The 13,470-nt window shown below is 50.4% G+C and overlaps 1 protein-coding gene across 1 annotated transcript; it reads right to left on the bottom strand.

The window, feature by feature from the left end:
• Window positions 1–3,199: 3,199 nt before the first annotated feature.
• On the bottom strand, window positions 3,200–4,627 carry LOC144129879 (uncharacterized). The gene has a single exon (XM_077663939.1). The coding sequence runs from the start codon at window positions 4,625–4,627 to the stop codon at window positions 3,200–3,202; it is 1,428 nt and encodes a 475-aa protein (XP_077520065.1).
• Window positions 4,628–13,470: the final 8,843 nt, after the last annotated feature.

Below are 13,470 nucleotides of genomic sequence, written 5' to 3'. Positions count from 1 at the left end.
TCCTGTCATCGTCAACTTTATTATCATGTCTGTAAAGAATTGAAATGCGAGCCCATTTGAAATTGTATGTTTTTTTCCACTCCGGTAGGTAGCTGGAGCACTAGCGTTTTGTCTCATGAGGTGAAAAAACCTGGTCTGCAATAACCTGTCCTGACACCCAGGTCTCCGTATATTCCGGCAATGTCGGCAGCATGTTTTCGTTTTATTTAAGCTTCAGCCTCTAACTGGATCGTGGATCGTTTTGAGCCCCAATTAGTGTTAAGGGTGCGCAATACGATGACTGCCAGCAGCGGCTTTGGAAAACCAGTGGCGATTGATTCGTCTTTACTAGACACGTTGGCGTGTCTAGACCACATGGGCACTATTTAAAGTGATTCCGTCCTAACTCAATACGCGAATACCTTTAGGACCCCTCATTTCAATAAAGGTTTGATATATTGAACTCTAGCAGGGTTTACAGGCTGTAGAAGCTTCGATTTAAACGTACTGGAAAACATCTATCGGAGCTGCATAGCCTCCATACTTTTCCTTAGCAAAACAGACGAAACCCCCAGCAGCAAGGATGCAGAGCAGGGAGACAGGATCTTTCCAGTACTAATCACCGCCTATTAACCGGAGTTATTCTGAGGTTGGATTGAGAAGAGTTATGGATAAAAGCAACTGGGGAATACCTTAGCAGTCTCCGATTGACTGATGACATTGCCTAGCTAAGTGATTCAGGGCCGAATTGCAAAGCATGACCGATGACCTAGACAGGAAAAGCGGAACGGAAATTCTAAAAATTAATCTGAAGACATCTAAAGTGTTCAACAGTCTCGGAAGGAAACAGCACTCTACGATAGACAGCGAAGCATTGGAAGTTGCCAGGAGATACATGTAGGGGAGGGGGGTGGGGGCAATAACCCGTAACCCGGACCACGAGAGCGAAACAACTAGGATCTAATAACAATGGGGTGGGTTGCATTTCTCAGACACTCTCAAGCCATAAATAGCTGCTTGCCAGTGTCCCTCGAGAAGAAAGTACGCAACAGTTGTATTTTTCCAGTACTCACTTGTGGCGCGGAAACTGGGAGGTCAAAGAAAAGGCTCGCACTTATTTTGAGGACACCACAGTCACCTATGGAAAGGAAAATTATAGAAGTAACGTTAAGAGACAGGTCAGAACAGGAAAGGGAGCAAACGCAATGGAATAATATTACTATATTCACAGTCAAGAAGAAGTGCGCATGGGCAGGGCATGTAATGAGAAGGCAAATGAACCGCTGGACCATTAGGTTGGTCGTATGTGGGTTTAACGTACCAAAGCGACTCAGGCTATGAGGGACACCGTACCGGACGGCTCCGGATAATTTCGGCCACATGGGGTTCTTTAACGTGCACTGATATCGCACAGTACACGGGCCTCTAGCATATCGCCTCCATCGAAATGCAACCGCTGCGGCCTGAATCGAACCTGCGTATTTCGGGTCAGCAGCCGAGCGCCATAACCACTGAGCCACCACGGAGGCCGATGGTCCCTTAAGATAGCGGGATGGATTACAAAAGAGGGCAAGCGTAGTGAGGGCGTCAGAGTCAAAAGGACGGATAATGTTAGGAAGCTTGCAGGGATAAAGTGGCCGCAGCTGGCAAAGGACAAGGTTAATTGAAGAGATGTGGGGGAAGGGTTTGTCCTGCAGTGGGCGTAGTCAGGCCGATGATGATGATGATATGGTACTGTTTTCGCGCGTGACTTCTCTAGCCACGGTCTTAACACGAGTTCTCAATTTCTACAGAAAGCACCCGTCAGGCATGTAAATAAATTATGATTGAAGTTAGTCCTCTTCCATCACGTGTTATATTTAAGGTTCGAGCACAGTCGACACCGCTTAAATCAAAGCTGAATAGTCTAGTACGTGCGCCAATACGACAAGAAAAGTCATATCTATAAAGGGCGCTTGCGGTACCCCCTTGATGCCGGTGTAAGAAAATTGGCAGCGAATCGCTGAAGTGAGCGTCTAGAATGGTGGAAGCGAATTTTTGAGTTGCGGTGTTAGTGATCGGAAGACGTATACTGAAATCGCTTTTGTGCCCTTGACGCAAATCGCCGCGCATGATATGTAACGCTTGCCTGTAACAGACTTAGATTTCGTTTTGCTTTGAAGACTGTAGAAAGTAATCGCCATCAGCGCTTTAGTGGTGACGTTCAGCTTCCGAGACCAAGGTAACAGGATCAAATCCCAGCCGCGGCGGGCACATCATAAACTAAACACAACCACGCTCGTGTGCCGTGCGATATCAGCGCAGTTTAAACGACCCGATGTGGTGGAAAATCATCTGAAGCCCTTCCCTACAGCGCCTCTTATAATCCATGTGCATCTTCGGGGCGTTAGACCGCACACATTAGCATCGTAGTATATTTACTGTAAAATAGTGAGCCCACCTAAAATTTGAAGATAAGCACGAAATACTGGGGAATGGGCGCTAGTTATGTCCAGAAATGCAAAATGCTAATCAAGAAGGCGTCGACCGCGTGGACAGGGGTACTTGGTACTGAGTAAGCGTAGCAAACGCGAGAGGAACAGTTAGAACAGCTCATGGAAGAAATGAAAAACCGGGTGATTGAAGCAAGGCTAATCTATACGTCGCCGAATCCGTCGACCGACCGACTCCGAACAAAACATGGTCATGGCACACTGAACAGGACACATGACCCGCTTCCTGACCGGGACACACATCATGCTTCGAAACGAGACCGCGCGTGTAAACCGTGGCTTCTATGGCTTAAGTGAGAAATGAATCTGCGCATTGAGAGCGCTTTCACAGTTACGGCGGTCACGCCTCGAAGATGAACTGCGCTGGTGGAAAGCAACCGGCGCAAGAACTGTGAATACTACCGATGAATGAAGGTGAATGCGACCTACCAGCGGTTGAATTGCAAACTGGACAATTCTCGTGGGATGGAACAACGCCACGCCTAACGTGCACACAAAGGCATTGCCGCGATCAAGATACGATAAAAGAGAGAACAGCAGCGAAGTAGCAATGATAAAAAGCCCGTGTTTATTGCAGGATCTTACAGGACACCGGTCAAGTAAGTGCAAAAAGTGCACAATAAAAATGTGTAAGGTAAAGTATTCGACAGGCCCTATACGCTGCGCGGCAATTAAGCAATTAAGGCACACTACAGCGCCACAGTTCTGGGCCAGACAGCAGGGAGTTTTCAGGCCGGAACAGCAGACGGCCGTGGCGACTGGGCGGAAGCCTGCGAAGTGATGGGAGATGAGGTAGTGGGGGATACCCCGTCGCTTGTCACGCTGCCAGGTAGGTCCTCCGTTTCTTCAGTAGAAGTGCGAACCGCCAGCGTTGACGAAGTGACCGAGGACGTAGGAACAGTAGCCGGTGCAGTGACGGGCTCCAGAACAGGCGTCAAGGTATCAGCTCTTGTGAGCGCAACGGTTGACGCGAAGGTACCGGACCGAATGGAGACTACTTCTGTGGGAGGCAGAGAAGCAGAAGCCGCAAGTGCGGCATTTGCGGACGTAGGCGCAGACTGGGCAACGGAGAACGTAGCGGCGCTTGTGGTGGCGTCCGCTGTCGTGAAGATGGTGCCAGACCTTATCGACACTTCCACGGTGGGAGACAAAGTATGGACGGCAGTGCCAAACGTAGGAGCAGGCGACGCAGTCGGTAGCGTAGAGAATGCCGTTGTGGTGGTTGCGAGTGGAACAGCGGTAACCAATGCGCCCGTCCTACCTTCGGGAAAAGCGGCCGTGTTTGCAGAAGAGGCAGGCTTGGCAGTAGAGAGGAAGCGGGGTGCAGTGGCGCCGAGGGCTGGAGCCGGGACACCAACAGTGCCAGTCTGGACCTGGACAGGCACGGAAACTGTGGTAGCTCTGATGGAAGGAGTAGCCGCTGCAGCCGTCGGAGTTGGGCTTGTTACGGCGGCTGCAGGGCGGGGAGTCATGGTTGTGGCAACCGTCCGAGGTGGCACTGGCTGGTGCGGATGCTTCTTTAAGGCCAAGATTTCGTGCACCACATGCGCAGGGGAAGCTGCAGGATGAGGCTGGTGGTGCACGGTGTGAGCGTGATTGGAATGGGCGGTACGGTTGAGCCAGACGGAAGCGTTGTGCAGGAGGGAGACCAAGGGGCTGACTACCTTGCCAGCGACGTGTCCGATAGACGTAGGGACCTTGCTCAAGACGCTGTTGGGCACGAGAGAACCAGAGTGGGACGGGCCTGGAGCGACAGCATGAGCGGCAGGAACATGGACGACGTTACAAACCATGACAGGCACCATGTCCACGTTGCCTGCAACTGGCCCAACTGCACCAGAGGACGCCGATGGCTGGTGGGGGTGGTGCTGGTGGCCATGGCTGGAGTGATGCTGCTGGCCTGGTGAGACCTGTTCTTGACTCTGGTGGTGGTCTTGGCCATGCACTTGGTGAGCATGACTACCGTGAGAGCTGTGGGCTGGTGGTACGTGGTGATGGTGGCCGTGAGCCTGGAAGTTCAGGGCATGGCTGTCGTGTACTGCTCCATGGTTGTGGTCATGATGGCTGTGCGCAAAACCAAAGGTTCGGCCTGTGAGGTTCTGCGCTTCCACCGCAAGTGCGCAGACGGGCAGCAGCAATACTGACACGGGCTTCATGGTATAAGGACGGTTGATCCTGCAAAGATATAACAGAACGGAATGTTACGCCATCGCAAAAAATTGACACAGGCAAAAGAAGCACTTAAACATGGACGGTCAAGCGTACAACTGAAGGCACGCACCTTGCTGCTGTGACACACTTTCCAGGACTGCTGATTCCGAGCCTTCCGACAAGGCTTTTTATAGCGGGTCAAGAGTTGTTTGTTGAGCTCCTATTGGTTAGTCATAAAGGCCGTGTCAGCATCACTGGAAGCGCGCTATCGGAATTTCTAGTTAAGATAAAAAAGTATTCAAAAAAGGCACACGTGAAGTACACGATAATAAAAGTTGAAAGTGCTGTATGTGGTGGCTCAAAGCGTCACGTTCCCGGCTATCAGAAAGAAAGTCCGGTCCTGTGAAAGGGTGCGCGTGTCGCCCTGCTAAATGACGGCACGTTTCTGAGGTATCTTTGTGCAGTGGCGCAACGATAAACGCCCTGTACTATAATCAGTAATATGAGCAGGAACACAGGAGCGCGTGGCAGATATATCGTCAAACGCTCCTTGTGTCGATACACGCGTCCGCTCTTATGTAATAAGTGGAGAGACCTCTGCCGTTGGGCAGATACCCGCGGCAGGTACCAACGGGGAGGTACTGCAGGCACCGACGCGAGGCATGGAAAGCGTGGAACATTTTTTTTTTCACTCAGAAACGCGTCGTTTGTGAAAGGCAGGCGGACGTGTCACCGAATGCGCACCATCAGTGGCGCAATATGCGGGCGCGATGAGTGCTCAGATAATGCAAGTTCCGATCACACTGCCGCGTACACGTTTCACGCGCGGCGTGATTTCGCATGCAAGAATGGCTCTGAGCAGGCTGCGCTTGAGAAGAAATTTACTTCTCAATCGGTCACTGATAAACGGAAGTATACTGCAAGTAATTATGTTTTCGCGTTATTGATGTCAGCTTTTAAAACGGAACGAAGCCGCTCGGAGAAGCAAGCTGAACACTTTTATAGCGAAAGCTCTACTCTTAGAGGCAAACTTACAAGGTCGAATGCGGCGCGTGTTTGACCTTCAGTCGGTGGAGTGGAGGTGTGTGCTGTGACGTCACACCACGTGAACTGGAGAGGCGTCGCAGCTGCGCTCGCTCTGAACACCGCCAGTCGCTCGGAGCCTTGCCGCTACGGCAACACGTGACTAGGCTGGACTGAACAGCTGCTTCGCCGGCGCTAGTCGCTAAATCTCGCCATGGATAATGCGCGCTCCTGTCTGAGCACGTCAACTCTTCGCCGCAGGCGCCAGGCTAACCATGATTAACCGAGCTTTCGCCCGTATAACTGGGTTCAAGCCCGGCTTAAACCAGGCTAATTTTAGGCACTCCATCCTAAAAGGCAGAGAAGAGAAGCATAAAGAGACGAAACGAAAGCATTATCTTGTTGAATGCGCCTCCACACCTCTTATATTGCTGCTTCCCACAGTTGCGCTGTGGTGGCCAAGTGCAAGGAGCGTTCGGAAAGGTCTTTAATACGGCCCCAAACGTAGTGGATGGATGGCATAATGGCATCCATCCATCCATCCATCCATCCATCCATCCATCCATCCATCCATCCATCCATCCATCCATCCATCCATCCATCCATCCATCCATCCATCCATCCATCCATCCATCCATCCATCCATCCATCCATCCATCCATCCATCCATCCATCCATCCATCCATCCATCCATCCATCCATCCATCCATCCATCCATCCATCCATCCATCCATCCATCCATCCATCCATCCATCCATCCATCCATCCATCCATCCATCCATCCATCCATCCATCCATCCATCCATCCATCCATCCATCCATCCATCCATGCATCCATCCATCCATCCATCCATCCGTCCGTCCGTCCGTCCGTCCGTCCGTCCATCCATCCATCCATCCATCCATCCATCCATCCATCCATCCATCCATCCATCCATCCATCCATCCATCCATCCATCCATCCATGCGCACCAATGAGGACCCGAGCTGTAATATGGTAATATGTAGTTGTGATGTCAGCTATTTGAAGAGGATTATGCAAAGCGCTGGTTGAAGAAGAGATTCAAAAGTGTCGGGGTAGATGGCGCATGTAATGCATTACTGAGCGGTGACCAGGAGGAGCCTCAAGGCACAATGTACAATGTGCTGCGTCACACTTCACGCAGCTTTCACTGATTTCCGTGATTAACGCAGCATAACGCAAATACGGCGTTATTTTTTAAAGCCCTGCTTGAGCGCTTCTCGCCATTTTGCTATCTCTCTCCCCTCCGGCTAATTCCCTTCTTTCCTCAGCCTCTTCTCTGCTCGTCATTTGCTCCTCCCTTCTTTCCGCCGCCTTTTTTCCCGTATCAAACCCTTTCCTCTAACCCTTCACTTCCCCTTTAGCGACGCCAAACGACGCCGCGATTTCTGCTCACTACGTTCTTGTCAAGAACTTTTTTTTATTTGAATATTGGAAGTGTCCTTCTGGAGGCACTGAAGGCTCTCAGGGCATGCACTCAATTATCTACAAAGCAGGTAACTTTACCGTAGTAATTATTCATTTATTCTCTTTAGTTTGCAGTATAATTACAGTATTCGCTTTCCCATGGCTGGCCAGGCACTGTTAACAAAAAACGCCCAAATGGGAGTAAATGGGTTGTCCTCTAGCGCACACCCCAAAAGGAGGTTTTATTTACTCCATATAAGTGGAGTACTTTATTTACTCCCTTATACAATAGAGGTAGTACAAGGGAGTAATTATTTTACTACCTACAGAAATGGAGCCCAAAAATTGCGCCATGTTTGTTTATCCTCATTCAGGCTTATTCTTACAGCAGTGCATGCCAGCGGTGGGAACGGGCAGTAGCTGCGGGGGCCACCGGCAATCAAACTTGGGAAACTGCGCTCACACCACGTCACGCGTTCTTTTCACCGTCCGCAAGCCCTGCGGCGGCGTAGGCGGAGGCGGAAGGTGTCGTCTGCTTGTCATCTGCTTTTGCTGTACGAGCTCGTTTGCTTGGCTACGTTCGTAGATAAAGGAATATAGCATTAGAATCAATAGCTCGAATCTGAAAAGGAGCCGCGGGATAGTTTTCATGGTCTGAACCATGCTATATTTGATTAAAAACCAGAGCAGAATAAGTTGGAAATGAGAACACCTACCTCTGAAGGTAGTTTCGTATGGCAGTGTTTGCTTTCATATTCACTTATTTAATGCTTGGCATTTCAATATGACTGAGGAAAAATGTAGCCTCTTCAGCTCAATCAAGAGCTCAGCATTGAAACTAAACAGTTTCATGTTCATGCAACGCATTATAATCTGCTGCAGCACACCGCGAGACCCACAATAAGAAGGGTGTGAGAATTAGGCCTAAGCGGAGGCTCTAACGGGCTGGCGACACTAAGAAAAGGTCAGGTACGGTTAAAGCAATGGAGAGTTCTTAAAGGGGCTGTGAAGGGGGCTCTAATAAAGTTGCGGTGTGCTAGGGATATTGAAGCACGCCGCTTCACGAATAGTGTCCAGCAAGGATTTTTATTGCGAAAGCAATACTGCTCGAGGTTTCCGCTCTTGGCCGTCGTCCCGGAGAATCCACCATTGACCTTTAGCGTGACCTATGTGTGACGTCATACCAGCTGTGGAAAAGCGGGGCCCCAACTCGGCGCGTCGCGATCGTCGCAGCGAATCCTCTATGCTGCAGCTGCGCGCAGCTGCCGCGAGGGGCGCTCGCTATACGTGACGTCATGTCAGCTGTGGAAAAGCGCCCCCCCCCCCCCCAACTCAGCTCGTCGCGATCGTCCCAGCGAATCCTCCACGCGCCGCTGCCGTGGGGAAGCGCTCGCTCTACGTGACGTCATGCCAGCTGTGGAAAAGCGGCCCCCCAACTCTGCTCGTCGCGATCGTCCCAGCGAATCCTCCACGGTATGTCGGATGATGTGTATAAGGTGAAGCTGCAACGATGTGCTACAGCTAAGAAGCGGCGGCGTGCGGAAGAAACGGATGAAGATCGGGAACAACGTTTAGCTAAACGGCGTGCATATTGTAGTCGTTATGGAGAGCGCGAAAGAGACGCAACAACGACAGAACGAAACGAGCAAGAGACAACGCGCTCAAGAGACGCCAGAAGAACGCGCCGCAAAACTCGAGAAGCGTCGTAACGCAGATGCGGCTAGAAGTGACACCTAGTGACTCTTCAACTGCAGAAGAGACCGCTTTGAATTCTCGAGAGCGTCGGAATGAGACGCTGCGTAGACGACGTGCCGAGGAAACGAAGCTTTCGCAATTCGAGTTGGTTTAACCAGAGCTAAACCACAGACAATTTTTTTAAAATGCGCTTTGTAGACGCTGGGTTATCTGTAGTTAAAATTTGAATTTCAGCGTCTTCGCGCCTTTCCCTCTCCTCTCGTCACTTTTTGCACGCTGGAAGGTAGGCGCTCCTTCACCGACCCCCCTCTGGGAGCGGTGCTTCCCGACCCGCCGGAGCTAAGCGGTTTATTGGCCGCGGCCACGGTAGCTGCCTGACGTCTGAAAGAATCCAACCAATGGCTACCTCTCACCTGCGGGGGACGGGGGAGGGTGCGAGCATGAAAGAGTCGCCGGGAAGGGCTCACCAACTTTGACGCGTGATTGTGGGTCGTCTGCTGCGTGTAGAAAAAGAGCATTATTTGGCTCTGGTTTTCGTGGCAACACAGTGCAGTGATTAAGCGAGTTAATGTGCTCTCCTCGGAAGGCGTTTCAGAGCCCCTTTAAGAGTGGTTAAATTATGTAGCTTACTGTAGCGGAAAACGGCGACAAGCCGATATCTTGAACCGCGGCAGTCGCCCGTGAAGGCGCAGAAGTGAGGAGAGATCCATAGACGATGGTAACCAGGGGGTCGTCACCCACCGCAATTACCAGACGACTGACCAGAAGCAGACGAGACGCTAAGTGGCGGGGCGGATGACGCAACATGGTGTTTTTTTTTACTCCATTTGGGACTTGGGAGGCGCATTGAGACCAAGAAACTGCATTTAAAAATGGGAGCTGTAAGGAGGAGAATCCTCGCTTATATCGCATTATTTAGTGCAAGGAGCAAAATAGGTTATTTAGCACATCTTTACTCCATATTGATGGAGTATATGTTTCCGCATATGGAGTACAAAGGGTGGCGCAAGCCATTAAAACTCCTATTTGGGTTGATTCTTGTTTACGGTGCGGTTTGTGTACAATAAGCGGAAGTGTAGGACATGCCGTCCAATTGCTGATCATGATGATTGTGATTTGTTATGGCGCAAAAGTATCTGATGCTAAATAGCGCCATGGCACAAGGCATTTTTCTTCTCCTCAAGGTAGGGGAAAGACCTATTTCCCAAGCGGCAGAAGCAGCAGCAGCAGAATCATCATCATCCGCTGACTTCACCTACTGTAGGGCAAATGCCTCTCCTATGTTTCTCCAATTAACCCTGTCCTTTGCCAGCTGCACCCACCCTAAGACTGCACACTTCTTAATCTCATTCGCCCACCTAACCTTCTGCCGCCCCCTGCTACGCTTGCCTTCTCTTGGAATCCACTCCGCTGTCTTGCCCAGCGGTTGTCTTGCCTTCGCATCACATGCCCTGCCTAAGCCCTTTTCTTCCTCTTGATTTCTACTAGGATGTCATTAACCCGCGTTTATTCCCTCACCCACTCTGGCCGCTTCCGGTCTCTTAACGTTACACCTAGCATTTTTCTTTCCATGGCTCGCTGCATTGTCCTTAACTTAAGCTGAACCCATTTCGTTAGCCTCCACGTTTCTGTCCCGTAGGCGAGTACCGGTCAGATACAGCTGTTGTACACTTTTCTCTTGAGGGATATTGGTAAGCTGCTATTCATGACCTGAGAGAACCTGCCATATGCACTCCACCCCATTCTTATCCTTCTAGTTATTTCGCTCTCAAGATCCGAATAAGCTGTCACTACCTGCCCAAAGTAGACGTATTCCTTTACCACTTTCAGCACCTCGCTTGCAATTGTGAACTGCTGTTCTCTTGCTAGATTGTTGAACATTACTTTGGTTTTCTGTATGTTAATTTTTAGACCAACCGTTCTGCTCTGCCTGTCTTAATCATTGATCATGCTTTGCAATTCATCGCATGAGTGACTCAGCAAAGCAACGTCATCAGCGAATCGCAGATTATTCAGGTATTCTCCATTAACTCTTATCCCCAACTGTTCCCGATTCAGGCCTCGGAATACCACCTGTAAAAAGGCGGTGAATAGTATTGATGAGATCGTGTCTCCCTGCCTGACGCACTTCGTTATTGGAATTTTATTGCTGACTTTATGGAGGACTATTGTAGCTGTGCAGTTGCTATGTATATCATCTACTATTTTGACATAAGGCTCTTCTACACCCTGATTCCGCAATGCCTTTATGACTGATGAGGTTTCCACTGAGTCGAATGCTTTCTCGTAATCAATGAAGACTATATATAGGGGCTGCTTATATTCTGCGCATTTCTCTATCACCTGATAGTGTGAATATGATCTTTTGTGGAATATCCATTACGAAAGCCTGCCTGGTCACTTGGTTGATTAACGTCCAATGTTGCTCTCACTCTATTAGCTATTACCCTAGTAAATATCTTGTAGGCAACGGACAGTAAGCTGATCGTTCTGTAATTTTTGAAGTCCATGGCGTCTCCCTTCTTATGAATTAAGATAATGTTTGCGTTCTTCCAAGCTTCTGGTACGGTCGAGGTCATAAGGCATTGCGTATACAGATGGCTAGTTTTTCTAGCACAATTTCCCCTCCGTCCTTCAATAGATCTGCTGTTACCTGATCCTCACCAGCTGCTTTTCCCCTTTTCATTGCTTCTAAGGCTTTCTTTACTTCCTCTTTCGTTACTGGCGGGATGGCGCATTTCTGTGCGCTACTGTCTCTCTCATTAACGGTCTGATTGCATTAGCTGCTGTGTAGATTTGTGTAGAACTCTTCGGCTCCTTTAAGAATATCTTCTCCATATTGGTAATGGCATTGCCCTGCTTGTCTCTTAATGCATACTATACTGGCGGGATGGTGCATTTCTGTGCGCTACTGTCTCTCTCATTAACGGTCTGATTGCATTAGCTGCTGTGTAGATTTGTGTAGAACTCTTCGGCTCCTTTAAGAATATCTTCTCCATATTGGTAATGGCATTGCCCTGCTTGTCCCTTAATGCATACATCTGGTTTTTACCTATGCCTAGTTTCCTCTTCACCGCTTTCAGGCTACCTCCGTACTTTAGAGCATGCTCGATTCTCTCCATATTGACCTGCCTTATATACCCTTGCGCTTATTTATTAACTTCGATAGCTCTGCAAAGTTCTATCCTGTCTGTAGGGTTAGACGCCCTCATGCTTCGGTGTTTCTTAATCAGATCTTTCGTCTCCTGACTCCCGAGATAGCTTGCCAGTATCCTGTCGAACCATCGTACCGCTTACTTCTACTGCGCACTCCGTAATGATAGCTGTCAGAATATCGTTCATTGTATGAACATTAAGATCGTCTTCCTCAACTAAGGCTGAATATCTGTTCTGCAGCAATATCCTTCATTCCTATATTTTCCCCCTTATCGCTAACTCGTTAATGGACTTCCTCTTCACTAGTTTCTTCCGTTCCCTCTTTAAGTCTAGGCTAATTCGAGACCTTACCGTTCTGTGGTAGCTACAGCGCACCTTTCCGAGGACGTCCACATCCTGAACGATGTCAGGTTGAGCGCATAGTATTTCCCAAGCAATTAACCCTAAAGAAGCCGAGTACCATGCCAGGGCAAAGCTTGTACCCATTGTATCACCGGTGGGTACCCTGCGGAACTGGGGATGGTACCCCGCACCTCCCGCATGCGAGTCGGGTGCTCAAACCACTAGGCCATCACTGCGGTGTGTCGTATAGTTGCGCTAACAATATATCTTACTTAGTTTAAACCGAATGTTAAGCCCATGTTTTAACGGAATCGTTTACCGTATTACCGCGGTCACAATTTAGTCGAAGTACAACCCGGTTATTCTATCTTGCTCCAATCGTAAGAACTAGCGTCCATGAGTGTAGAACCTGGTCTGTAAGGCGGCTTCCCCGCAGCACTCTGGACGCAGTCGTCAGTGCCCACGTGAGGCGCCAGTGACCAATAGAGAAGGCACGTGACACTCCCTCCACGCGAGAAGCCAAAGGCGCCACAGCGGCCTCTTGCAGTTATGATCTTCGTTTCGTTCTGCAGGGCCGTCGATCCGAGCGGGTCCCTCGACGGCGCCGCACCTCCTTGATAGCTGAGGGCATGCCAGCAGGATCACAGCAAGAAGTGGTGGCAGCGAAGGGGAAGGGGAACGGGCTGGCTGGAGGAGGAGGAGGGGAGGTGCTATGACTACAGTAGAGGAGAGAGAGAGAAAACCGGCAAGCAAAGCGAAAAGACCGCGCTCAGCAGTCCCCGCCGCGGGGCGACGGTGGCCCCGCGCGCGAACGGGTCCAAGGCATAGAACGAGAATTTTTCCGCCATGTGTCGCCACGGGCTTTTTGCCGCGGTTGTTGGTCTTCTTCTGGCGCGGGTTGGTAGAGCTGGCGCGGCTGGTTCACTGGCTCCGCCTTGCCCACCTCGCGAGTGCGCGCGGCAGCAGCCGCAAAGCAGCAGCAAACAAAACGGCCGTCTACTGGCGATGCTGCTGGCACGCCGCCGCTGCTTCGCTTTGCCCGTTCGCTCCCTCCCTCGCACACTCTCCACCACAGCGTACCTCTCTCTCATCGCTGTGCCACAGCCGCCGAAACGGCGGCTGTTTTCTGGCCCCTGGAGAGGAGTGGTCGGCGCTGGAATGGATCGCGCGAGGGGCTGCGGCGAGCAACAAGTGCTTTCCCTC

The sequence above is a fragment of the Amblyomma americanum genome, chromosome 4, assembly GCF_052857255.1.
Source record: "Amblyomma americanum isolate KBUSLIRL-KWMA chromosome 4, ASM5285725v1, whole genome shotgun sequence".
Taxonomy (NCBI): domain Eukaryota; kingdom Metazoa; phylum Arthropoda; class Arachnida; order Ixodida; family Ixodidae; genus Amblyomma; species Amblyomma americanum.
This window is presented reverse-complemented; position numbering and strand designations above follow the sequence as displayed.